At 56.6% G+C, this 26,444-nt stretch overlaps 1 protein-coding gene across 1 annotated transcript in view; it reads right to left on the bottom strand.

The window, feature by feature from the left end:
- Positions 1 to 10,707: 10,707 nt before the first annotated feature.
- The window catches only part of EPHA8 (EPH receptor A8), an 80,403-nt gene continuing 64,666 nt past the window's right edge, over positions 10,708 to 26,444 (bottom strand). Inside the window, exons 6-17 of the mRNA XM_090023664.1 lie at positions 26,177 to 26,301; positions 25,816 to 25,978; positions 25,563 to 25,659; positions 24,703 to 24,770; positions 23,930 to 24,055; positions 22,068 to 22,253; positions 20,549 to 20,610; positions 19,829 to 20,038; positions 16,669 to 16,818; positions 15,375 to 15,565; positions 14,337 to 14,492; positions 10,708 to 13,326 (exon numbers count right to left, since the gene is read on the bottom strand). Coding sequence (XP_089879790.1) covers positions 13,212 to 13,326; positions 14,337 to 14,492; positions 15,375 to 15,565; positions 16,669 to 16,818; positions 19,829 to 20,038; positions 20,549 to 20,610; positions 22,068 to 22,253; positions 23,930 to 24,055; positions 24,703 to 24,770; positions 25,563 to 25,659; positions 25,816 to 25,978; positions 26,177 to 26,301 — 1,649 coding nt within the window. The 3' untranslated portion in view covers positions 10,708 to 13,211. The remainder of the gene's footprint in view (positions 13,327 to 14,336; positions 14,493 to 15,374; positions 15,566 to 16,668; positions 16,819 to 19,828; positions 20,039 to 20,548; positions 20,611 to 22,067; positions 22,254 to 23,929; positions 24,056 to 24,702; positions 24,771 to 25,562; positions 25,660 to 25,815; positions 25,979 to 26,176; positions 26,302 to 26,444) is intronic.

Genomic DNA, 26,444 nt, shown 5'->3' with positions numbered 1-26,444 from the left:
TGTGTAGGCAAGTGCTCGTACGCAGCGGGGCCTGGCGCTGCCTGGGACACCCCCTAAATATTCCCCGCCGTTGGCTGCCCAGTGAATAGCTTCCCTACCCGAACTACGAGGGCATTTCAGAAAGAAATGGCCATTTTGCAATAAAATCACGGATTGCTTACTGGAGCCTCCCCCATGGAGCCGGCGAGAGTACAGGAGGGCTGCGTCTGCCCGCGCTCCCGTCAGCCTGCCTCGCTGCGGTGGCGTTTCCTTTCCTTATGGTTTGATTTTGGTTCCTCTCAGATGCAGCCTCATTCATACAAAAAAGTTGCAGAGCCCACGAGCATGCAGGGAGACCGGTTTGTGCTTTATTGCTTTATCTCGCCAAGGAAAGTGGCATCACCAGCTGAGAAGAAACGGTGCAGCCGCCGGACAAACCCGAGGGGAGGAGAACGGCTCCTAGGAAGAGCTCAAGGTGATGAAGCTGGCCTGGGACCGTCTAACAGCGACGAGCATGCCGAGAGCAGGGCTAAAACCCCGCTGCAGTCTGCTTGACTCGGTGGTAACTAAGACGGCCAGAAACGGAGAAGAAACTATTTGTCTGAGATATTGCGTATAAGCAAATAATTAATGGGAGAACTATAACTGATGTCCGAGGAAGGGCAGAGGGAGGTTTAGTGCTAGTCCACGTGCTGCTTTCAAAGCGCCTGTCCAGAGTTTTAAGTCTTTAGCTCTGTAGCCTCAGGATAATTTTTGACAGGTTGTCTTGTGCCTTAGGCCTAGAAAACTTGTATGACTGTAGATATTTGGCATTTTGAAATGGGGGAAAAAAATGTTGTATGCATTCAGACACACGCGTGCAAATACACGCAGATGAGCGTCCACGTGCAAAAGGCTGCGTGGCTCCTTCCTTTCGACTGCTGCTCTTGACCCTGCGTGTGATCAGCCGCTAGCCGGTATACGGGGAAATCTCCATGGACCTCGGAGCAGCCAAGCACAGAAACGAGGGAAGATGCTGAAGGAGGGAGGGCATGGGCTGGGCCGTCCGGTCTCGCCCGGCACTGGTGAAGCTGAGCTGATTCTGGCTGGAGGAGGGGAGGGGAGACCAGTCCAAGAGGAAAAGCAGATAGGAAAAGGCTGGTCTTGTGGGGCTCATGCGCCGATGCGTGGCGTGAGGACTGCCCTTGTCTTCGTGCCCCGTCGCTCCCTCCCACCCCGCCGGCCTTGCCCTTGAGGTGCCTCGTTGCTGCTGCCAAGGCGGGACCTTCTCCTTCGTGGCTGCGCGGGGCTCTGCGTCCTGGGAGCCTGGTCGCTTGGGGCCAGGTTTTCTTCCACCCAGTAGGTCTGTGAGTGGACTTGGGCATTGACCCTGCTCGTGTCCCCAAAACGTGCCTCCCCACCCGGCTTGTTTGCAACTCGGTTGTCGGGGCCCGGTGATGGCGCGGTACCAAAATAGAAGCAATACAGATTTCCAGGGACTTAACACGATGGAATAAAGCCGGATGCTTTGTCTCCTGTCTCTGTGTGGACTCGGGTCATCCTGTGCCCTTCTGGCCAATGCACTGCCTGGCTCCCTGGCTCCGCGTCCTCCACCATGCCTCATTGCTGACACCCCCCATCCCGTCTTCCACTGGGTGGATCATTTATGAGATGAACCTGAGTTGGAAGAGGGTATTTATTATTTATAAATATATCTCAATTAACTTCCTGCCTAGAAGCTATTTCGCTTTGAAGATTGCGTGATTTGTCCTCTAAGTCGCATGACATTGCTCCCTCTCCCTGAATAGCGGATGTTTTTAACTGAAATAATCAAGAACAAGAAACTTTCCTCCTGAACGGGAGGAGGCGTCTGTGTTGGGGATGCAGGGGTGTTGCCACCACCTGGGTGGCATTTGGGTGTTGGCACAAGATTTGTAATATGGTTTTGTGGGCGGTGGCAAGGCCGAGGCAGTGCTTTCTTGCGGCGGAGCTTGCGCGCACGGCTTGCTTTTCTCCATGGGTGTCACGACATTGAAATGTGAATGTAGGAAAAGCAGGACCGGGTGCCGTCCCTGGCGTGGTCTCCTCTCCCACCTGCGGCAGCAGGCGGTCGTCTTCCCTACCAGGGCAGGATCAGCATCGCTCCTGCCCCAGCCCCAGCCCCAGCGGCCCCAGAGGTCCCATCGCGCGCCCAGAGCGCACCCTGCCCTCTGCGAAGCACGACGCCTGGCTCCAGGCAGAGGAATTGCTTCTTCCCTGTCCTGCTGGAGAGGCAGTTAAAGCAGCACTTGCTCCTCCTTCCTGCTACAGATTATCCGAGGCAAAGCTAGCGCTGGAGGCGGCAAAAGGTGGGCTCTAAGCACCGGGTTTGGGGCACCCCTGGGTGCCAGAGGCGCTGCCCCCTGCCAGGAACAGGAGCGCACCACGGGCTGGCGGGGTGGCCTATGCAGGTCTTGCCCTGCTCCGAGGGGCCGGAGGGCCCGGGCTGTGCGCGGGGCAGGCAGCAGCGGATGGTTAATCAGCCGTCTGCTTCCGTGACTGAGCTCGGCGTTTGCAGCCAGGAGAGGAGAAATCCTCTCCCTCATGAAAGAAACATCAGCGCTAATCGAATCAGAACCCACCCCGCAGCACGCGCCACGGCACGGCACGGCACGGCACGGCGCCTCATTCATATTTCATCCCGCGAGATCCCGGGCGGGCAGGGCTGGGCGGGGGAGCCCCAGGCTGGGGGCAGGAGAAGGCCGACGAGCCCCCCGGGCAGGGCTGGGGGAAGGCGGGTGGGAATCGGACGGGCGAGCGCGGCCCGATCGCCTGCACTGTTGTTCGCAAACACAAGCCGGTCCTTAGCCGCCTGTCTCCTTCACTCCACGCCTGTCCTTCGCACTGACGTCCCCTAAAAGCTTTCTCAGCTGGCCGCTGCGAATCGGCGGTGCTCCCACTTGTCCTGGGGCTGGGAACAAACTCTCCTGCTTTCTTCCAGGTGGCAAATGGCCCTAATGGGGACTGCAGGTGGGGCCGATGCTGGTGAGGCCTTGTCCAGCATGGGTGAAGCCTTCTTGGGGGTCCTGGCTCCAGTTTGGGGCCCTGTGCTTCAAGAAAGTGTGGCCCGACTTGAGGGGAAAAGAAGTTAAGGGGCATGGGAGGCAGGACTGACGAGGAAGAGCTGGAGGAGCTAGGCCCCTTTGCGTCTATACGGGCATTAATGCACTTTAGTTAATGCACATTAAATCTAGTACTTCCATTGTGAGGTACTAGGAAAATGCTCATTAGCCTGGCTTAATGCACATTAAGTAAAGTGCACGGTTTTTAAGTGATGCTTAGTGTGTATTAGCTTATTTTAATGTGCATTAAGGAAAAAACACATTTTTAGTGACACCGTAATGCACATTGAAAAAGGGTAATGTGCACTAAAGTGCACGTGTAGACATTCCCACTGCGTCTGGAGAAGAGCAGGCTGCGGGGAGACTTGAGAATGGTCTCCAAATACCCGAAGGGCCATTATGGGGAGGATGGAGGCGGGCGTTTCTCTGTGGCCGTGGGGGACAGGGCCAGGACCACGGCTTCAAGCTGCAGCGGGGGAAGTTGAGGTTGGAAAGAAGGAGAAGCTTTCTGACTCGGATGGGGGGTCTCTTCTTTGCTCTCCGGTTTGGACGAGGAGCCCTCTCCCGGCTTCAGGAGACCGCCCCTGTCAAAACGGGGTTATATGAACACACTAGCTCTGCGTGCAAACCTGTTTAAGCAAATCCCCGAGCAGGTCCAGCTAGGACAGGGGCACGGGACCCTGCTCTTTGAGGAGAGAGCAGCAGGCCGGGGCTGGGGCTGCAGCTTGCTGGGAGCGGAGCAGGCCGCCGGGGAAGCTGGGCCGCGGCTGCTGGGGAGCGAGCTGTATCATCGCAGGAGGCCGGAGGCAGGCGGAGGCGAGCTCTTCCAGCTCGCAAAGAGGACACGAGGGAAGGACAGGCGATAGGGACGCGGCGGCAGGGCCAGCTGGAGCGACTCCAGCCGCTGGCTCTGGATGGCAGCTCCCCGGGGAAGGGATCACGGCGCGGCTGCGGAGGCGGCATCGATCTGTTTGCATGTTTCCGTGACAGTGTGTTCGTGCCTGGATGGCGTGGGGGTTGCGTTCCCATCCTGTCGCCTCCGTGAAAGCGAACGTGGCAGCGGTAGCGTGCGGGGATCTCTGGGACTCGAACGCAGCCAGGCACGGGGGCAAAGGGGCCCGGAGCTGCCGGCGCGGTGGGGCCCTCCCCGCGGGCGTGGAAGGGGCTCCCGCATCCGGGGGTCGAGGCTGATTGGAAGTGGCAGGCTCCTCGCCTCCTGCTGGGGTGGGATTGAGAGAGACCAAGCTCTCCACCCCGGGCGCGGGCAGCTCGCTCTGCGTGGCGAGGACTGATGCTCTCAGGGAAACCAGCCCAGGGCCTGTGGCCCGAGACCCTGCGGACACGGGGAGCAGCCGGGGCGGCGGGAAAGCGGGGCTTGGCTAGCCACAGCCACGCCGCTGGCCGTGGCCCTGGGCGCTCCCACGCCCAGGCCCCCATAGCTCTCATCCTCGCGTGCCCAGACCTTCGGACACGGCAGCCAAATCGCCACCATCTTTGCTGCAAACAGGCGCTGCTCGCGGGATGCAGCGAGGCTTGTCCCGCGCCCGGCGGACAGGAGGGATGGGGGCCTTGCTGCCACTGGGCTGCTGGGAAATTCCTTGCCACCCGAGGGCTCGGGGGAGAGTGAGGGCGAGCAGAGGGGGGGGAAGCGGCAGCCGCAGGCCTGGGAGGAGATCAAAGCGAAGGCGCTGCTTTGTGAGGGCAGAGAGTCAGCAGCCGGCGCTGTCAGCGCGGGCGCCGGGGGACTTATCAAAACTCCTGGAGCTCGGAAGCGCGCAGCGAAAATCTCTGCGCTCCACCACGGCCGGCCGGCTTGTCCCCCCAGGGCCGGGCCTGTCTGACAGGCACTTTGCAGCGGGGAAATGAGCGCCCCGGGCTTCCAGCAGCCGTTTCCCTCCTGGCCTCCTGCGAGGCACGTGCTGGGCATTTCCAAGAGGCCTGCTCGCCCGGGGCGCGGGGCTGCGCCGCCAGAGGAGACGGCCCGGTGCGCGCCGGGGCTGGCTTGCTGTCCTGCAGCAGAAGGGGCCCCAAAGGCACGGCCAGACCTAGACCTCGGCAGCCTCTCGCCTCCGGGCGCGAAGGGGCAGAGCGAGGATCTCGGCCGCGACCTGCGTTGGGTGTCCGCTGCCCCACGGAGATGCGGCCCCAGAGACCCCGCTAGGGGCTGAGATGGCTACCACCGCCCACGCCTCCGCCTCGCCTCGGGGTCACCTCCCTTACCTTCTCCGCCGTACTATGAGCCCAGGCCCAGAGTCGCTCGGTGGCCGCGAGCGGCGGCCGCTACGCGGTGCGGCCACCGGCTGTACTCTGTCTTGCGCCTCGCACCTGGTTTTCCCCGGCTTGTCGCCTTGCACTGAATGCTTGTCGCTGAAGTTCGCAGCCACAAAGGGCCGGGTGACTCGGGTCTTGCATCTGCGGGCCACCCCTGCCCAAACGGAGAGGGCTGTGTGTGCATGGGCACCGCGCGAAGGCCTTAGCTCAGACCATCGGCTGCGTCTCCTCCAGCGGAGGATGCTCCCCGTGGTATATGACTAACCACTGCTCGCTTGCACCTAGCTTTAACTTTCTCCTGATTCTGCTGCTGTTCCTGTTTTGGCATGGGGGTTAAATCCGTGGACCCTCCATGCACCCTCGAAGCCACCTGTGGTCAGATCACAGACGGACATGGGAGGGCTCCTCGCTCAGGGCCCCAACGGCCCCACCACGAGAGGCTGGGACTTGCTTGCAGATGATCAAGAGGGCACGAAGTTACAAGCCACATCCCTGCTGGGATACATGTAGTGGGGCCAAATAGCAAGCAAACCGTGCTTGTCACCAGGACCAACTCAGAAGTGACGCTGCAGCACTAATAGGATTATTGTGGGGACGAGAGAGAGAGGATGCTGTGGCAATAATATGGCTCCCTGCATGTAAGTGGCATTTTTTTGGCACTTACATGGCTACAAACCTGCCCGCGTAGATGTGCAGATGGAAGCAGAATCCACCGTAGACTTAATCCCCAGGATAAGGACGGCTCCTCTGGGTATGGTTGTCCGGGACAGATGGTAACTGGCCTGGGTGTAGGCTGGGGGGTTGTGACTCTTCGGGGGTCGCTCTCTGTACAAATGATGAATCGGGCCTGGTCTCAAATCCCTGCGTCTCCAGTGTATTCCTGCATTACGCTTCGCAGCTAAAGAGGGGGGAGCGATCTGTCGGGTCCGTCACTAAAGGGCGTGTGCGGGGCATTGACACTGCATACACCTTGCCCATCGGACCAATGTTGCAGCCGTAGCCTGGGGGAGTTTCTCTCTAGGAGGGGAGAAGGGATGATCCTGCCACCCACAAAGGGTACCAGAGGGAAAGGAGACCAGGCCATTAAAAACACGGTGACTAGAAGTGTTCAAAGGGAAAGCAGAGGTTAGAAGCGTGCAGTTTTGGGCTCCACAATTCAAAAAGGATGTGGAGAAGCTTGAGAGAGTCCAGAGGAGAGCCACGCGCATGATCAGAGGTCAGGAAAACAGATCTTACGATGACAGGCTGAGAGCCACGGGACTCTTTAGCCTGGAAAAGCGCAGGCTCAGGGGTGATCTGATGGCCACCTATAAGTTTCTCAGGGGTGACCACCAGGATCTGGGGGAACGTCTGTTCACCAGAGCGCCCCAAGGGATGACGAGGTCAAATGGTCACAAACTCCTGCAAGACCGCTTCAGGCTGGACATGAGGAAGAATTTCTTTACTGTCCAAGCCCCCAAGGTCTGGAACAGCCTGCCAGCGGAGGTGGTTCAAGCACCTACATTGAACACCTTCAAGAGTAAATTGGATGCTTATCTTGCTGGGACCCTATGACCCCAGCTGACTTCCTGCCCTTCGGGCAGGGGGCTGGACTCGATGATCTCCCGAGGTCCCTTCCAGCCCAAATGTCTATGAAATCTATGAAGGTCTGTGCTTCTCGAGGGAAAGTGTTTCCTTGCAGAGGTAAGACACTAGACTCCGTGCAAAGAAAGCAAGTGCAGAAGGGACCAGGGTCCTCCAAGGACACCGACCCAATCCTGGAGAGAGCTCAGAAGTAGTGGAAACTGAGGAGGAAATGCCACATGGGTGTTTTGCCCCTTGCTCAGCGCTTATCCTGTTGATAAAGTCACGAACAGTGCTGGCAACTCTCTGCAACGCCTGTGCCTGCTCGCTTCGACTGCCGTGCTTCTCGCCATGTGCCGGGGTGGAGGGCTGTGCAAGGGGTGCTCCTGTGGTGGGGCAGGAGGCTTTCGACACTGGTCTTGGAGCCTGGGCAGCGGGGTGGTGGGGTCCTGCTTTTGAAAGATGGAGAGTCTGTACCTGGGGACTGAGCCCAGGCCAAAGCGGAGGCAGCTTGTGTGCCGACATGGCCAGTGTCTGTGGGGCAGGGGGGTGGGAAAGGCTTAAGCCCCAGCTCCCCAGGAGTTCGGGCATTCCCCAGCGGGTGCAGTGGACGTGGCTTGTCTGGTCTCAGCTCAGAAAGGGTGCACAGGCTGTGGCACCTGTCTCTGCCGCTGGGTCTTCATTTGCAGCTGTTTCATTGTTCTGTGGTTTTGAGCTGATGCCTCCGCCACGAGGAGCCAGGAGCAGCCGCTCAGGTCAGCAAAACTTCCTGAGGAGTTGGGGGAAAGCAGCAGGACTCCCTGCATCCCAGCAAGGTGGGGATGATCATGGGCCCTAAGAGTGAAAAGCTTCCTAGCAGGGCAGGGGGCATTGATGCAAGACGGACAGAGTTCACTTGGGAGCAGATGGACGCAGGTGCAGGGTTTGGCCCAGGTGTACCACTGTCCCGGGGCATCTGTTTGCTCAGCCTCTGTGCCACCATAAATGCTTTTGTGGCATCACAACAGTGACAGCCTCTGAGACCCCCGTGCTGGCTGCGGTGGTGCGCAGGCCTCCAGCTGCTCTTGGCCCAGATGTGGCCAGCCCCTGAGCATGCTCCTTGTGCTGGGTGCCAGCTCCCAGGCAGTGTCACATCAAAGAACGCAGCCTTTTGTTTATTCCCCGTTTGAAGTGTGCTGCTAATTTGTTGGTATTCATGCAGCGGCGCGCAGCGCTCCTCTCCCCGAATAAATGCTCGTTGCATTGCTCTTAAATGACTGGAGACCTCCCATTTGAATCTTTTATTCATCGTCTTCTTCTAGCTCAGACACGGGGAAAACATGTAAATTCAAAACCTGCGAGAATTGAAAATTTCATAAGTGCTGCTGACCTCTCTCCAGCAGCACCGAACGGGAGCGCAATAAAGGAATTCTAATGAGCCGCTCCGCCTTTTGATACTGCCGATCCAGGAGCCCGGTGCTAAATGGGGGCTGCCGTCTTCACCGTGCCGCAGGCACGGGCAGAGCAGAGCCATGCCTGCTTGGCTGTCCTCTCAGCACACAGCAGGAGCCAGCTCGCTGTCTGATACGGCCTCATCAATGCCGGCACACCAGCGGCAAGCTCACCTGTGCTGTATGCGTTCCCATCTGCTTGCCTGCGTGCACACCTACTGCACGCTCACCTGCAAGGGCCCATGTTCTCTTGCATACGCATCTGCGCTGAGTGTTTGTGCATGCACTCAGGATGTACAGCCTGCCCTACTGTGTGCTTGTGTGTCACACATGTGCACCAACCCTGAGCACACGGGAGCACGGTCACAAGTGCTCAGGAAGTGCAATACGCTCCCTTTCTAGCACACTTTCTCGAACACACAGGTTTGCCCATGCACATGCTCCCACACATGCATGAGACATGCACGCAGCCTTTCAGACCTGCCCACGCACATGCGCGCACACCTGCTTGCTCACCCACATGCAGTCTCAGACTGCCTTGCTGCTCAAATCCGCGTCGACTTTTATTCCAGGCTCTTGTCTGTGTTTAGGAAGGGCATGGGGCTGCTCCGGCTTGTCCATACCCTGGTGCAGGATAGCCCTAGTGTTGCAAAAGCTGCCTACGGGGAGCTGCAGATAGAAATGTGGGAATTAAGGAGTGAGAAGAGCTCAGGTGTTTCCGGGTGAGATACTTCAGGGCTGTGAAGAGAATAATACTGGAGCTATTCACTGAGAAGCATCCGCCTGCCTTGACGCTAGCGAAGTGAAGAGACTTGTTTTTTCCAGGACTGGGCCCTAAAATGAAAAGCATGCACAGGAGTTTTTAAAAAACCTCTCTCTCTGGTGCTGGGGGGTCGCGTGTGAGTGGCTCCTGGGGGACGGCAAAGCAGAGAGAGGCTCGGTGGAGGGGGTCTGAAGCCGTTGGGTCTCTGGCTAATGCTGGAGGGGCTGGGACTCCCCGTTTATAAGCTGCAGTGCAAAGTTTGGTGGGTTGTCACATTACAGGGCGCGCCGGCCATTGCAACAAACAGTGTCTTGCGTCACAGACAGCGAGGTGCCTCTGCCCGAGGCAGACCCATTGGACTGAATCCGCAGCCGGCCCGTTGTGGGGTCCCCAGGGAGCACACCCAGGCCCCGGTCGAAGTGCACAGGGAATTGCACGACTCCATCCCGACGGCGGCTGCTTCTATGGAGGTGGTCCCCGTACAGCAGCCGTCCACACAAGGACGGAGCTGCACCCGGTGGGCACTGGGGCCAAAAAGGCTAATGTAGATACAGCCCTGTTGGATGCGGGGCTCCAGGCTAGAGCCCCGGGGAACGGAAATCCTTGCAGCAGTTTGGCTCAGAAAGCTCCCTAACCCCTTGGTCCCAAAAGCACCGTGCCTGGTTTGACAGGCACGGAAGCGATCGTGAGCATTTCTCGGTTTACGCCGGGACGCGACCTTCTCAGCAGCTGAAAAACAACCCCGGGCATCACGCCGTGGAGTCGCATCCTGAACCCAGAATCGCCCAAGGCTCCCTTCTGTTTCAAGACTGGGAAGAGTTGGTCTTTTTAAACTTCCAGACTGGACAAGAATAGCAAGCTGCCAATGCCCTTGATGAGCGCGGCGGCTAGGGCTCGCCTCTGCAGTGAGTTACGACACAGATGCGACTTAAGCAAAATTTCATAGGCCATTAGGTTTGTGGCATGAGATTTTTAACCCCTTAACTGTTAAAGCATCGACTATTGGTGGGGTTTCACTTTGATATCTGCTCATTCTGAGTAATTTTCTTGGCCACGCTGCGAAGCGTACCAGTGAAGAAGGAGTGTGGTGTGGGAATAGTGTGGCTTGGCAGGTGGGGCTGAGGTGTGATGATCAGACAGGAATTATAGCACTAAATATCTGGCAAAGATTGGTATCTGTTAACATCATCCACAAAGTGTATTTGACCCTAGAATGAGCTCAGAGAAATGATGCACAAGTAGCATTTGCACACGTGTGTGCGCACGTGTGTGAAACTGTGATGAGTGACTTCACTAGAGCCTACCATGCTGCTCTGAAGTCCTGACCTGCAGTTGCAAAACACCTGAAAGATGCTGAAGGCATCCAGGGCCTGTGGTATTAATGACCTACTCCAGTTCAGTTTGGGCAGATGCACAAGTCCAGGGTGCTTGTCGTACCAGTTGGTCAAGGCCAGGGGAGCGGGCGCACAGGGCTCTACCTCCTCCCCCCGGCCGTGGGCGCTTGGGCAGATACTCTTGGCACCCACGGCTGGAGGGAGGAGGTAGCAAAACAGCTTCACAGCCCTGTGCTGCTTACACCAGTTTGTTAAGAAGAGACTGTGGACGGCTGCTGGGAAGGAAGAGTTTTATTGTCCAGGAGAAGGTGCAGACTCCAAACAGAAAAGAAAGGGAAGGAAAAGGGGAGACAAGGACCGTCCAGCAACCCCTGTCCTCGCTAAGGACCATCATCTGACAGCTTCCCACCCCTCCAACAACTCCAGAGACACCCCCGTTATTCCTTGGGACTGCCAGCCCCAGAGACCATCCAGTCCCCCCACTCCCAGGGGCCAGGACCTACCAACACCCTGTGCCCCAGGGGCCAGAGGAGGTCAAGCAAAGCTTATGCCTCTGGCAGCCGCATCTCACCCACCAGCTCCCAAGTCTGAAGACCTGGGCCTATGCAGCAGTGTCCTTCCCTCGGGCTTCCTTGGTGCTGCAGCCGGCGGTAGGACCAGCCAGACCCAGCCTGGGGGATCCCGTGGGCAGCAGGAGGGATGCTCTGCACATCTCCAATGAGGGCCTGACCGCGGTTTGCTCATGAAACGGCCCCAGGATCGCTGCGTGGGGTCCGAGGAAGGGGAAGCCGAGGGGAAGGTAAATAAAACAACACATTGCATCTGTCCCTCGTTACAAAGAGCTTCCATAGGAAGAAATAGAAAGAGAGCGCCTGATCTATAGTCATAGGGAGAACCGAGGTGTGTATGCCCTGTATAGAAAGCTAAACCTGCCCTGGAAGAGCCGGTTTAGCAAGGATTATTGCAGTCTGGAAATGGCTTTAACCCCGCCCCTGACATCCAGCCACTCTCCAGGTCACTAGTGCTGCCAGGAGAAGATTGGGTTGAGCCAGCTTCTGTGTCACTTAGCCTGGTATGAATCCAGAGTAACCCCAAGAAAACCAACGGGGTGGCGCTGGATTCACTCTGCCCCCATCGCAAGCAGAATCTAGCCCTTCCTTTGACCCACCCGGGGCTCACACCCACGCAGCAGCTGTGTTGTGCGCAGCACTTCTCCCGTGCCCGGCGGAGAGGGGTTTCTCCGTGCCTTGTGCCGCACGTTGCCAGAAGAGGCGGTACAGTTTGTTCAGCCTTGTGGTTGGTTTGCTGTGCTTTGAGACCATTTTTGCTTATCTAAAGTAATAAAAGAGTTATGAACATGGTAGAAAAATCATATTTACACCCACAAGAGACACTGGGAGCGGGGGGCCTGCTGTCCTTCCCCGTCCATTTCTATATTGCTTCTGCTTCAGTGTCCAGCTCGAGGCCTCTGACAGATCCAGCGTATTTGCCTGTTGCCTTCCCATGTCCTCAGCCCACGACTAGGGACACTCACCCACTGGGGAGCACTGCAGGGATCCCCTCCTTCCTTCCTCCCGGGGACCACCGGGCTCACAGCAAGGGAGGGCTCCTTCTCGGTCTCATACCGATCAAGTGGAGCAGTCACAGCCCGTTGGCATTACAGCCCTGGACAAAGCCTGGCGTGCAGCGATGGAGAGGACCCCTGAGCAGAGCCTCTGCCCAGGCTGCAGGGATTGTGCATTTGCAGCTGGGAGCACTGCAAGGAGAGATGCTGCTCCTGGACTCTCCCCAGGGCAGCTGCACCCAACGATACCCAGCCAGGCCCTGTTCGGAGGCAGGCAGGTCGGCTGTGGGAAGCTCTTGGTTTTTTAGGTCCATAGCTGAACAAACTAGAGTTTGAGCGGGATCTGTCTGGCCCTGAAGACAACACACCACGGCTGCGTGGAGACAGGGGTGCTGCCGCGGTGGGAGCCGGGTCTCTGTTCCCGACTGGCTGCAGGGTTTGCAAGCAGGAGAGGAGCAAGCTGCTCTGTTGCAATGGCGATAACCTGAGCTTGCGGCCCCAAGAAACATGCCCTCTCCCGGGCTCGAGGCACCTGCTCCGGCCTCGGGTTTCACTGCTGGTGGATTTGAGAAGTGGTCACTGTCTAGCTGGCTTTGGGGTCTCTTGGGGCCTCTCCTGCTTTCCATGGTGCCGTAACGCGTGGTCAGCTTAAGTCTCCGGTGTGGTTTGATGCCACTGGAGATGGTGCCCTGAGCTCAGGCTGCGCAGAGCTGAGGGGGAGGCTGGAAGCCCTGGATACAATCATGCGGTGCTGGCAGCAGTGGTCAGCTTCCTTTGTCCCGGGGCGGCCTGTGGAGGGATCCAGCATCCCGCCGCACCTCCAGGCCACGCAAGGCTTTCTTCGCCTCAGCTCAGTGCACTTACAGCGAGTCGCTATGCACCAAAGAGATTTGGCCCATGGCTCCTGCTATTGCTTTCGGTCACTGCAGGGCATAGGGAAGCACCCTGCCACGTAACTGGCTTGCCTGCGCAGCTTTCCTATACAGCCCAAGAGTGGCCCATGCTGCAAGCCCCAGCCCGGCAGGGACACAGTGGAGGAAGGGGTAGGAAGCGGCAAACTTCCACCTTCCTCTGGAGCTTGGATCCCAGGAAAGATGAGGAAAGCCACGTGGGTCTGCGGCTGTAGCGTGATGCCTCTTGCTGCAGAAGTGCTGGGCCGTGCTCACCGCTCCCCTGCCCTCCCGCCAGTGTAAGTGCTTTAGGAACGCCGGCGCCCGGGCTCCAGGTCTAGAGATCCCGCCTGCGTCCGTTCGTGTTCAGCAGCTGTGACCGCATGAGCTGGATGCTGCTCAGGATCTTCTTCTGGTGGCCCATGGGGGTGATGCCCAGGCTGCGAATGTCCCTGCGAAAACAGAGGCCCTGTCAGAGACGGCGCTCTCCAGCGACCGGGCACCGGGCTCCAGGCGTCCCCGGATCAGCTCGGTGCCCTGCCAGCAGGGAGGTGCCGCTGTCTCCGTTTCAGGGACTGATCGGCTGTCGTTCTCTATGGCACACCTTGGTCCCATGACAGCCCCGGTGGGAGAGGGAAGCAGAAGGGGAAATAGCTCCTGGCAGGCTAATAGCAGGCAACAGTGATGCTCTAAAATTGCATTCCCTCTCAGTGAGGTGTCCTCAGATAGCCCCGTCAGATGGACAGACAGCCCCCTCCACCAAACAGCTTCCCTGGTGCGTCTGGGCGGCTCTGACTGGCATCAGCTCACACTGACTTTCTTGCAGTCTGACAGTGGCCAAGCTCCTGCCGTGCGGGCTCCTGCCTTGCCCATCTCAATCTGCTCTCCACAGCAGGCTCTCGCCAAGCTTGCACCCCTGGTCCTTTGCTCGCGAGCCCTCCCCGTCAGTGATGGAAAGTGAGCTGCCTCCAGATTTGCCCGGCACACCAGAGCCTGTTGGTACCCAAGCCAGGGCACCCCTATGCCCAGTGCTTCCTTGGCTTCTGGACAGAAATAAGCTCTGGTAAGATGAGGCAAGGTTGCTTCTAGCCCCTGCTCAGATGCATAGCAGTAAGGGGCTGTGGACAAAAGTCACGTGGCTTCCTATTAGGAGCCCTCCAGGACATCTTGGGGCTTGTGCGATCTTAAAAACACAGGGCTTCAGAGCCCCTTGGCTTGTTCTGCCAGCTGAGGAAATGTCCCCCGTAGTCCTAGCCTCACAACTGTGCAGGAGCCTGCTGGGCTGCTATCGCGTGACCGCACCAGCCCTATATTACCCACATGCCAGCCAGGCCTGACCCTCACTCTTAAGCTTGCCAGCTCTAGTGAGCACAGAGCGCAGACGGCTGCCGGCCGTGAGATGTAGGCAGGCCAGCCAGCGCAGCACGGCCTGCAGCCCTCCTGCCTTCAGAGTTATACTCACTCGATGCCCATTCGCATCACCATCCCCAGGGAGGAGTACCCAGCCATGACGAAGTTCTCCCGGTAGCGCCCCAGCCTGATGGACTCCAGCCAGTCCTCCACTGTCACACAGCGTGTGAAGTCAAAGATGCCTCTGTCGAAGGGCGTCTGGGTGAAGCTAGAAGACAAGGAGAAAAGCCATCAGCTCAGCTGCTCAGAGAGCGCGGGCTCAGGGCATGGAGTCAAGCTAATGCAAAATCAGGCAAAGGATTCCCGCGGTTGGGCTGCAGAGCTGCTGCTGGCAGCCCGATGGCCAGAGACTCGGATGCCCTCGTGCAGAAAGACCCGTGACATCCCAAGTGAAGGCCTGAGCCAGCAAGGATAGAAAGGCAGAGGCAGAGGGAGTGCAAAAAGGACATGCCTGTTTGTAGTGATCCACACTGTGTGTGTGCAGATGTGCCCATATTTATTGGGTGTGCACAGCTAGGCCCCAGGTTGTGGAGATGCAAGGTGCACGTGTGTGCGCAAAGCCAGGTGTGTGAAGGGCAGGCTCCTTGTCAGCTCAGCTACTCTGGGCATTAAGTAGCCTGTTTCCAAATGCACGCTGTGTCCTGCTGGTGTTAGCCCCCCGGTACAAGCGGTACTTAGGACCTCACTGGGGTGGCCGGGAGAGCTAACGCACCTCATTGTGGTTATGAAGAGGACAGCACTAGACTTGCACTTTGGCTTGGATAGATGTTTTAGGCACGTCCCAGTAGTTATAATCTATCCCTTCATCCTTGGGCTCTGAGCAGTTGTAGCTGAGAGCCTCTCACTGGTCTGTGGTAGCTGTGAACGATCTGATTTAGCCACAGTGTATATTCTGGCTTTGGCCTGGAAGCTCTCACAATCAATTGTGGCCAGAGTTAATGAAGGAGAAACCACCGTTGCCAGATACTGGCTAGCCAAGAGGCTCCTCAGTTCTCCACGACTATGAAAACCAGCTGGGCTGAGCTCTGTTTGGGCCAAATGACCTGGCCTGGCTCATGGAGGGTGCAGCACAGGCCTGCCCGGCTCTTACCGGTTCACCGTAGCCGTGCATTTCAGGTTCTCTGGGTTGCGGATGAGCTTGTCCAGGATGCTGACGATCTGTGAGAAGCGGGGTCTCTCGCTGCGGTCTTTCTGCCAGCAGTCCAGCATGAGCTGGTGCAAGGCTGTGGGGCAGCCCATGGGAGCAGGCAGGCGGTAGCCCTCTTCGACGGAGTTAATGACCTGGAAGGAAGGCTTGCTCTTAGTTAGGAGCAGGAGCATCTGCAGCATTGATGCCTGGGTCCCCTGCATTCATCTCCAGAGGTCGGGGCAGCCAGCTGCCAGCTACACTGACAAATAGCTGCAGAAAGCAGGCAAAGCAGGTACTCTGCAGTGGGATGAGGGGCTGGACTGGGTGCAGCTCAGGCCCCCTGCTCTGTCACAGCCCTTCAGTAAAGCAAGCGACTGAAAAAAGTCAGCAAGCCAGGGACGGGATCTGCTTATGAGCAGGGACCACAGGACACAGGCAGTGGCATCAGGGTGTTTTCTGTATGTGTCCCTCTGAACACACCACTGACTAGACAGATATTTGCCCCCACCTTGCTCCAGTCCCTCCCTTCATGAGGTCCCTGCCACGGTCCCATCAACAGGACACGGGTGGCAAAGCTGACACATGAAGCAAGTCAAAACTAAAACATGCCTTCCTCCACAACCTGCTCAGACTATGGGCTCTCACAGCAAGGGTTATCTTTTCACCTGTTTGCACCGTATCTGAACCACAAGCCTCCTTCTCCTGGGGACTTCATGCAGTCTCCCAATAAACTGGCTGGATAAATCAATTAAGGGCCATGCAGAATACTTAGCCCAGGGCTTTCTGCAACAGTTGTTTCACAGGGGCAGAGCTCAAGTGGTGGGGCCAGCGTGGCCCTAAACCAGCAGAAAGTCTTTCATGCAGAGGAGAGCGTGGCTAGAGGAGATGCCCGGTCCTGGGGTGTGGGCCCCCACTGGCAGCAACGCCTGCAGAGGTGCATGCCCATACCAGATGCTCCAGGACAAAGCTGCACGCTGTGCACAGCTGTTCGAGAACATAGGGAGACCCCGGGCTAGAGACACCTTGGCAGGCAGCTCTGCTGTGGGCTGTAACCAGTGTGGACCATGCAATAATTTGAAGTGTGGCAAGACCACAGTGGCAGCCACAGCAGAGAAGGGCCTGTGCAATGTGCAGGAGGAAGAGCTGCACCCCCATTTGCCTTCCCAGCCCTACGACATGGAGAGCTGCCCTGGAAAGAGCTAGGAGGGAAGCCCGGGGCGGGGGCTGGTCCAGGGCGTCTGCCCGGCTCACTTACATCTCTGTTGGTCATGTTCCAGTAGGGCCGCTCGCCGTAGGCCAGCACCTCCCACATGACGATGCCGTAGCTCCACACGTCGCTGGCAGAGGAAAACTTGCGGTAGGTGATGGCCTCGGGGGCTGTCCAGCGAATGGGGATCTTTCCACCCTGAAACATAAAGGAAACCCTGCCTGAAGCTGCCACCTGGCACAAAGGCCCATGGAAATTCAGGCTCCAGGAGAGCTCCAGGGCTGACTTCTGCTCTCCGTATCTCTCTCAGCATCCCTCTCCAAGGGTGAGAGCCTTGCCCAGGTGACGAAGATCAAACTTGCAGCTGCTGAGAACACACACTATGAACTGGGAACACACAATGTGAACTGGAATCGGAGCAGTTCACAACTGAAATAAGCAGACCCAGGGTATGAGGGGGCTTTCTCAGTTCACTCTTGATAGTGGCCTAGGAAAGACAGCGCCTCTGCCCCTTCGAATAACACACAGACTGTTTTCTGGTTCAGTGACCAGCTACACAAGCACTGAAGGGTTTGAATATAAATTGTCTCATTACATTTCACTAGGTCTGGGAGTCCTCAAATTGGAAAGTGCATTCAGATATTCTTCCCTCCTTCAAATGATCAGCGATGTCCTCTCCGGGGCAAGACTGGACCCCATAAATGGCCAAAGGTAGGGAAGCTAGCACAGACCAGCTGCTTCGTCTCCATTACATCATCCAGGCCAGGCCAGCGCAGGGTTAGCTACAAGACATGCTGGGAGGCCATCAGCTTGGACAAGGTGAGGAGGCGGCACGCATGGTGTCAATCAGAAGACAACCAAGGGCCACGCATGTGATGTGGTTGCAAAACAGATGAAGGGGATCATAGGGTGGAGCAGGCAAAACATCTCAACCAGACATGGGGCAGTATCAGTGCTGAGGTGCTGGAGAGAGATCACTGGGGATACCAGTTCTGGCCACCCCTGTTCAGGAAATGTCCTGGGCAGGGGGGCGGACTCGATGATCTAATCGGTCCCTTGTGACCCTAAAATCTATGAAATCCATGAAATGGGAATTCCAGCTGGAACAGGGACAGGCAAGAGATATCAGTCAGACGCAGTCAGCTGTGCTCATGGGGGATGGAGCAAGACGTGACGGGCTCACTCTGGACCAGAGGAGATTCCTGCCACTCGCGCATGGGTCGCGACTCCATTTCCTTGCCCCCGACTGCGTGTTTGCTCCTGTTCATAATCCCCACTACGCTATTGATTTTTCCCCCCAGATGCTCACTGCTGACTCACAGGCAGCTTGCGGTTCACACAAACCACTGGGGCCTTTCTGCAGCACCGCAGCCTGGCCAGTTGTTCCCCGATTTGTGTTTGTGCATGTGATTATCCCATTTTCCTGGCAGGACTTGGCACTTTAGCCTTCTCGAATTCAATCCTATTTCAGACCCTTTCTCCAGTGGATCAAGGTCCATAGCCTTTCCTCAATGGGGTCTGCAGCCCCACCCAGCTGGGGGGCCTCTTCAAATTTCCTTAGTGAGCCCCCACTTTCATTCTCTCAGTCATGAATAAAACTATTAAACAGCACTGATATTAAACAGCAGCCATCAATGCTAGATGTCATCTGTCAGTTTATGGCCCACTCCCACAGCTTTGTAAAAGCTCTCTGTAAACTCTTCTCCATTAGCTTTGGATTTAACTGCCCAGAAATATGTTGTGTCAGCGCCACACTTTGCCTTCTTGTCATTTATTCCCTGTTCCAGATCATTTGTGAATATGTTGAACAGCACAAGGCCCAGCCCAGACCCATGGGGGACCCCCCTGCAGCACAGGTCCAGGGGCTGCACTGGTCGCCTTCTGCCGGTGGGAAGAAAAGCTCGCAACGCTGAAGTCTCTCAGCAGGGTTACAAGAAACAGCATGCTGGTGGTCAAGAAAGCAGCTTGAAATTTCTCTTCCATTGGCTGTGAAGTCCTTAACATTGATGTGGGACCTACAGTGCTCCTTCTAGAGGCTGGGCACTCGGTATCCCCACGGGTGTGCGGGTCCTGAGCAGCGGGGGCTGCTGGGTGCACGGCTGTCTCATGATGAACACGAGCACAGGGACAGCAACGTCTTTGGCCTGCAAGTTTCAGTCGGCAGAGCCAGGTGGAGCTCAATCCACCTGGCTTGGTGATGGGTTGTCCAGAACCGGAGCTAACAGCCAGTTGACTGGTTCTAAAGATCTGGTGGAAGATCTACTAGTCCTGATATAAAGTGAGTGCTGATACAAAGCAAAGTTTCTGCATTGTGGTACACTTAAGTTGAGTAAGGGTATCTTTATAGCTGCTTGCTAGCAGTACCTGACCCATCTAGTTTTGAGCTAGCTCAGAGATATCTACAGTACACTGCAGTCATGTACTTTAAACACCAATTCTTGAGCAGAGGTTAAATGTCCCAATCTCTCATCCCATCTCTTGAGTGAGTCTCCCGGACAGCCCAAATACTGAGACACTGCACGTAGGAGATGCCTCAGGTGATCTAAAGTTTTTTTTCGTGGTCACCCTCACACTGAATCTGGCTAAGACATCAAAAGAAGCACGTCCACTGACAGCTTGAAACCCACAAAATGAATCTACTGCTCACGAGGCTTGTTCTGGTGCTCTCACAGACACCGTCTTCAGGCTGGGTTTTGATCCTGCTGGGGAACCTTAACGGGGGTCCTGCTGATTCACCGAGACAGACGACTTCTTGTGTGACCTTGGTACAAATGAGGCCGGGCTGAGCCTCAGGGGCAGAAGATACAGGGCGTCTGCTGAGCCAGCCTGGGGGAAGAGCAGCACACTGGGCTTGATCTGATCTTTGCTATCCTACTGTGGTTTTCTTTGGTAATGAAGTGAAGTCCAAAGGCAGCAGTTTTAGCAAGGAAACCAATCTGTTTGCACTCGACTCTGAGAGAAGGCTGTGTAAAAAATGCAGGATTGTTGCATTAGTTAACCAAATAATTTGCTTTCAAATGATTTATAATGGTATAAATGTAACCCTAGTTCCTGGCACTGGCACAAGGAGGCAAAGTGAGGAGAGTTTCTTGCATGTCTGATTTCTATACCTGACCATCCTGCTGCAGCCTGGAATGAAACATGGGTCTTTGCAACTAGTACAATGAGAGAGACAGCAAGCACCAGGCCAGGCCAGCAAGGGACGTACCGTAGTCGTGTAGGCAGCATCAGGATCATCCTCGAGGATCCGCGACAGGCCGAAGTCGGACACCTTGCAGACCAGGTTGCTGTTCACGAGGATGTTGCGTGCGGCCAGGTCCCGGTGCACATAGCCCAGGTCAGCGAGGTATCTCATGCCGGCACCGATGCCTCGCAGTATGCCCACCAGCTGGATGATGTTGAACTGCCCGTCGTGTTTCTGGAGACAACACAACCTAGGCATTATTCTGGGCTTCTCGCTGGGTCTCCAGCGGGCACCGTGTCGGCTCGGCGACGTGGATTCTGCTCACACTCCTGTGCCAGAGAGGGCGAGCTCTGCCCTCGTTCACCTGACTCATTAAGCTCACCCATTCTGGTCAGGAAGACCCTGGCGTCCCTCTGTAAACCCAGACACTTGTTAGTGCATGTCTCCCCAGGCCAGACCGCATGAAGGAGGGATTAGTGCTCCTGTCACACCTGACCCCTTCCTCCTGGGTTCCTGTACAGCAAACCCGAGTTGCCCTGCCTCCTGGACTGCGATGCTCCCGGGGGAGCCAGCCGGGAAGCTTTGGAGCTAGTGTTTCCTGCAGAGGTAAGAGCTCAATCGCCGCTTTTACTCAGAGGTCACAGTGGTCAGGAGGCTGCAGAGTATAGATCAGCCTGTTCTTCCCCCTCATCAGTCACTCAGCCTTCAGGAATGTGCAGTGAATAAAAATACAGAGGTCCTTACCCGGAGAAAGGAATCCAGTGAGCCGTTCTCCATGTATTCGGTCACAATCATTACCAATTTGCCTACAGAAGACAAGAGAGGTCACGTTAATAGAGAAGTCACCTTCCTCTGGGAGCCCCTGCCCCAGCTGTGCGCGGAGAAGGACGCACGCCCCAGGCCAGCGGGGCAACCTCTGTACTCCTGCGGCCTCACACAGATTCAGGGAGGTCCTGTCCTGGGGCTGAGAGGGACCCACACAATTGTGTGGCTGTGGCAGAAACGCATCAAGCTGGGAGCCTCTCGACAGGCGCCATTGATGGTGCTAAGTCAGTTCCATTGTCTAAATGGAATTTGCATCCTATTACCATAATGCTTTGCATTACAATGGGCTTGTAAAAACTAAGACTTCAAATTACAATTCAGTACATACAGCCTTTAAATTTAAAAATGAATGCTAATGGGTAGCACCTCTCCTACCGCAGTATCCCCGATCCGTGGCACTGGGGTGCGGGCAGAGCGGGCTGGGGGAACGCGGCATGTCAAGCAGGTTCTGTTGCAAAGGACGCCGAGTCCTCGTGTTTCACCTCCGTGGAGTGAATGGCTAAATCTCCCTGCCCCCAACAACCAGCAGCCTCCTGCCAGTGGTTTGAGCCAGGAATAGACGGTTCTCTTCTCTAATGGAGTTGGAAGGGGAAGGAGAAAAGCAGCAGCTTGTCCTGCGAGTGACAAGCTGTCTCCCTCTGAAGATGCTAATGGGGAACGTCAAAAGGAAAGAAAGCTGCTGGGCTGAGGAGCAGGTTCCCAGAGCTGGGAGATGAGAGCCCAGCTTCAGACCAAGCTGCCGAGGCCTCCTGGCCATGTTAACGGCCAGGGGCACGTCAGAAAAATCTCCTGGGCATCAGACCCGGGCAAAGCTGGAGGAGCTGTGGCAGCATCGGGGCAAGGTTTGTCCATGCCCTCCCGCCTCCCAGCACCCATCCTGCTCCCCGACAAGGGCCCTCTAGGAATGACAGAGCAGCGCTGTGTCCTTGGCAGATGCCGCGTTGCTTGTCTGATGTTGGCCACTTGCCCCCAGGGGCATGGCCTGAGCCCTGCCCACAACGACCCGTTAGCCCAAGGATCCTGGCCGCGCTTTGCATCAGTTGTCTACATCCTGGCTGCATCCCTTAGTTCCTCCATAGCTCCCACCAGGTGCGATATTGCCAAGACCTATCCCAAACCTTTATGGGTGATGCAGTGTGCGGGGAGGTGGCTGCCAGGCAGGTGCATGTCTGCAGGCTGCACAGAACAGCTTGCCGTTGCGTGCATTGCACAGGGGCAGCTTTGGGGAGGAAAAGAGCTAGGAAAATGCAAGGCCCGTGAGCGACGATGCCACGAGGCGGCTGGAGATGCAGAACACATCTGCAGGGAGCTCTCTGCCAGGTCTGGGATGTGACACCTTTCCCTGAGGCACCCGGCAGTCAGATCGTGTCCCACGATCTCCCAAGCGCCCTGCACCACCTGTGAGACTTTGTCAATTTGCTGCAAGCCAGCCACGTACTCCTCGTCACGACACCCTCCAGGTGGATGACGTTGGGGTGGTCGAACTGCGCCATGATGCTGGCCTCGCTCAGGAAGTCCCGTCTCTGCTTCTCCGTGTAACCGGCTTTTAGAGCTTTGATGGCCACAGGAATCTCCCTCTTGCCCGGCAGTTTCAGACGCCCATAGCAGACCTCCCCAGACTCTCCTGCAAAGCGAGAGGAGACAAATCGAAGGGGCTGAGCTCCCAGCAGCACTTTGGCACTCCAGGCTGAACCGAAGCCAGCAGCCAGGAGGCTTGTTTCCTGGACACAACAGAGAGCCTGCAGCATGGCATTACCCATCCTGGGGCCTTGTTTGTAAAGTGCTTGGGGACTGATGATGGCAGCCGTATTGGATCATTATCATTTGGGGATTTCCTATTTGACTTACAGCCCGGCAGAAGGTGGGATGGATTCCAGAGAGCAGGGCTGCAAGCGTTTTCCAGCCTGGGCCTTCCCTGAAAGCTCTGGGCCCTCTCCTTCGGGAGGCTCAAGGCAGTGGAAAGGGACCCAGACTCTGTGCGGCCATAGGATTTGGGCCAAGATATCCTATTTCACCCGCAGGCTTCTGAGTGCTACTTATGCATCTAAATGTAGAGAAGGAAGAGGTGCTGTCTGCCACGTAGGCAGATTTTAAATCCTGTCCTCCTGCATGACTAGACTTTTCCTTCCAAGCGTGCTCAGAAGGAACTGGCTGTGGCCACTTCTGCTTAGTGGTGATCTTATTCTGCTTTATTCACTGAATCATAGCAAAGTTGGGCTGGAAGGGACCTCCAACCCTATCTACTCCAACCCCCTGCCTGAGGCAGGTTCATCCTTGCCCAAAACATCTGCAAGTCCCTGTCCAATGGATTCCTAAAATTACCACATTAGCCCCATCACAAGGTACAAGGCCCAAAGACATCAGGAGCCCTGTAACCTGCCGTCAGTCCTGCAGCTGTTAGAGATGTTAAAATGCACCTAAGAGCACCAAGGAAGAGGGCGAGGTTGTGCCTGGAGCCTCTGAACTCTGCACACATCCTTGAAACACTGTCAGTGCAAATGCGGGCAGAGTGGCTGCCTGAGAGAAGAGGCCTCCATCCTCCTACCCAATGCCTCGTAGTCACGACACTTGCACTTCAGCTCCAGGCCACCCTCAGCCAGAGGGGTTTGAAATCCCAGGGCAGTGCCCTAACCACTGGGCTATGGACCAGGCAGGGCAATGCCTCCTGTCCAAGACGAGCCAGGGGGCTGCCAAGAGGGAAGGAGATGTAGGGTCAGAGAGGCAGCAAGGCAGAGGAAGCCTGGCACTAGGGCTCAGTGGTAGTGCCTTGAAAAGGAGTGGATTTTAGGGTCCAGTCCTTGCTGCTGCCCCCCAGGGTGTGTTTAATGGTCCCTGGATAAAACAGATGGTTGCCTATTGCTGCCCCACAGCCACCCTCCCTGTCTTTTTTTCCTCCAGCTAGAGACTTATGTAGAGCTATGAACTGTCAGGGTTACATTTTTAAGATCGAACTTGTGGTGCCCGTGCTGCCGTGCCACCAGCCAAGCTGCCCGGATGTGTGGCATCTAATGGTTTATTTCTTGTATTCATAGATTCATAGAAGTCAGGTCGGAGGGACCTTGTAGGTCTTCAAGTCCGCCCCCCTGCCCTGGGCAGGAGAGAAAACTGGGCTCAAACGACCCCAGCCAGGTTGGGTCTTTTGTGCTCAGAAACCCACAGAGCAGGTGAAGCTAAGTGAAATCTCCAGCATTTCACTTAGCCCCTTGCCTCTGCCGAGCCCTATACACCTCTGTCATGGGACGAGATCAGGTTTCCTATGACAGGTCTGAGGGTGTGATGGACACAGAGCCAGAGACTCACCAGACCCGATGATCTTCTCGATCTTAATCCGGGAGGCCTCGATCTCTCGTGTGAATTCATGCACGGCCTGGCAGGGGTCCTCGTAGGTGTGGGGGTCCACGTAGAACTTGGACTCAGGGAACTTCACTGTTTGCATCCAAAGAGGAAAGAAACAGTGAGATACCCTCAAGCAGTAATGGCACCTGGGAGCTGGGGAGGCAGCAGGGATCCCAGGCCCAACAGTGGAGATGGCCAGGAGAAGGAAGAGCTACTTGCTGACTCTTCAGAGCAGTGCAAAGGAGATGCTCCTATCACACAATGCCAGGGAACATCAGCAGAGATCCCCTTGTGAAAATGCAGACTTCCTCAGAAAGGCCCATGGAGTTTGGATACCCCGAGAGCCTGGGAAACCATGCAGGGACTAGAGAGACCCCCCCAGAGCCCTCCACCTTGGGCAGCATGAGCAGCTGACCCTAAACACAGCTCCATAAGCACCTGGGTCTTCCCCACGGGGCACCAGTACTTGCACCTCCCCTCTGCCAGCCTGTCACTATGCAAGCCGCAGACCCCACTGCAGACACGTACTGATGACAGTGCTCTCACAGTCTTCCCACCCAGCTGGTTTATCCAGACTCTGGGTAACAAGGGCTTGTTGAATGCCGGCTCCCAGCAAACCACCCCTGCGGTGCTAGGAGGAAATAAATCCAGCAGAAGCTTCTGCCCCATGAATGTGTCTCAAGCCAGCGGTTCTCCATGCAGCACAGTGAGCAGAGCGGAGCTGGCCGTGCACCTACCCTGGCCGTTCTGATAGTGCATCTTCTCCTCATCCGAGTCCTGGAAGGCTTTGCTGTAACCACAGTGCCTGGCCGGGAGACACAAGAGCAAGAGGGAAGGGGCCTGTTAAACCAGCACAGGGGGCACGCGGGGTGGAGTGCAGTGGGTTTCCGGAGAGGACCACCCTGGAGACAGATGCAGGAGCAGGAGGTCACAGGTGGGAGCTGAGCTGGAGCCGAGATGCTCCCCGTACACACTGCTGAGAGCGGGGCTGCGTGGAGGAAGCTCATCTCACAGCCCACCCTGCCTGCTCTCTCCCGTGCACCTTTGTACTTTGGTTTAGCTGGGGACCCTTCATGTGCATTGTCCCAGGCTAGCCACAACTGAGGTCAGAGGACAGCAGCACAAACCCCAGCACCTAACAGTGACCACCTTGGCTTCCCAGTGCACATTTCTGCAGTAGCACTGCACTCCTGGAGGGTTCACGGCAGCTCACTGCACAATCCCCGTCTTTTCTAGGGCTCTCTTGCATGACAGAGACCCCGATGTTTTATCTGCCTCTCTCCAAGGCCACACTGCTGCCCCCCAGCATTTGGTACTTAGCCTCCTGGAAGTGGAGAAGGAATGGTGGCCAGGGTCTCTCTCCACGTTTGTCTGCAGCTGCAGACAGGAAGAGAGTGGAGCTTGGTCCCTTCTGGACCAGCTGCATGCCCTGCCATGCTGGCTGCTGTGCAGTTGATCTCAACAAGGCTTCACTTGCTTTGCCAGGCAGAGAAGAGCTAGTTGTTGGCAGAGCGCTCAGGCCTGGGGCCACACCACCCACTGCCCCGCTCCCAGGGACAGCTGGTTTAAGCTAGAGAGAGCTCAGCCTATTGCCTACCTCTTCTTGCAGATGAGAACCACCAGCAGCATCACGAGGCCGGTTATCAGGGTCAGGCATATCCAGACGATTGTCATGGTGTCGTACCGGAGAGCAACTGGAAGGGAAATATCACAAAAGTGCTGGCTAGACGGGAGCATCCAAGGGCTAGCATTTGGAGGAGGAGGGAGCCCACCCACCCACTGGAGAACGCCTGCTATAATATGTAATGCTTGCTTCTCCTTTCCACCTCTCCCGCCTTGCCCTCACTCACCTGGTTTCCCAGTCTCCACCTCCACGATCTGGCTGAATCTTCCACAGCCGGCAGAAGTTCGTGCCCGGACCTGGAATATGTAGCGGGTCGCTGGCTTGAGACCAGAGACGGTAGCACTGGTGCCTTTGGATTTCAATGTAGAATAACTCTGCATCTCCTTGTCCTGTTGGAGCACAAAGCAGAGATGTCACCAAGACTGCTCAGAGACCAGGAGGAAGGACGAGGGGAGCAAATGTAGTCCTTGGTGTGAGACTGGCTTGTAACAGTAATTACACCACGGACCGTGTATAACAAGCAATAACACTGTATTAGTCTAGTGTGCTGGGACTGTTTGGGCCCAGACAAGCATATCCACAGTTACCTTCTCGTAGTACTTGATCTCGTATTCCAGGATGATGCCGTTGGGCTGGTCGGGCTCTTGCCATAGCAGCGTGACACTGTTCTGACCCGTGCTCTCCTGGCGGATCATCATCACCTGGGAGGGGGCTGCAAACATGGCAGAGCATCAGCAACTGGATTCACCCCCCGGACAGCACGAATCTCCCTGGACCCCGACTGCCAACGGTTCTTTGCAACAGAAGAACAGCTCTATTATTTTTCTGCAGTCTGTACAGGAGGGATCGTGTAGA

The sequence above is a fragment of the Crocodylus siamensis genome, chromosome 12 (assembly GCF_052110815.1).
Source record: "Crocodylus siamensis isolate JL-2025a chromosome 12, ASM5211081v1, whole genome shotgun sequence".
NCBI lineage: Eukaryota > Metazoa > Chordata > Crocodylia > Crocodylidae > Crocodylus > Crocodylus siamensis.
Note: the sequence above shows the minus strand (reverse complement) of the source record. Positions and strands in the feature narration are given on the sequence as shown.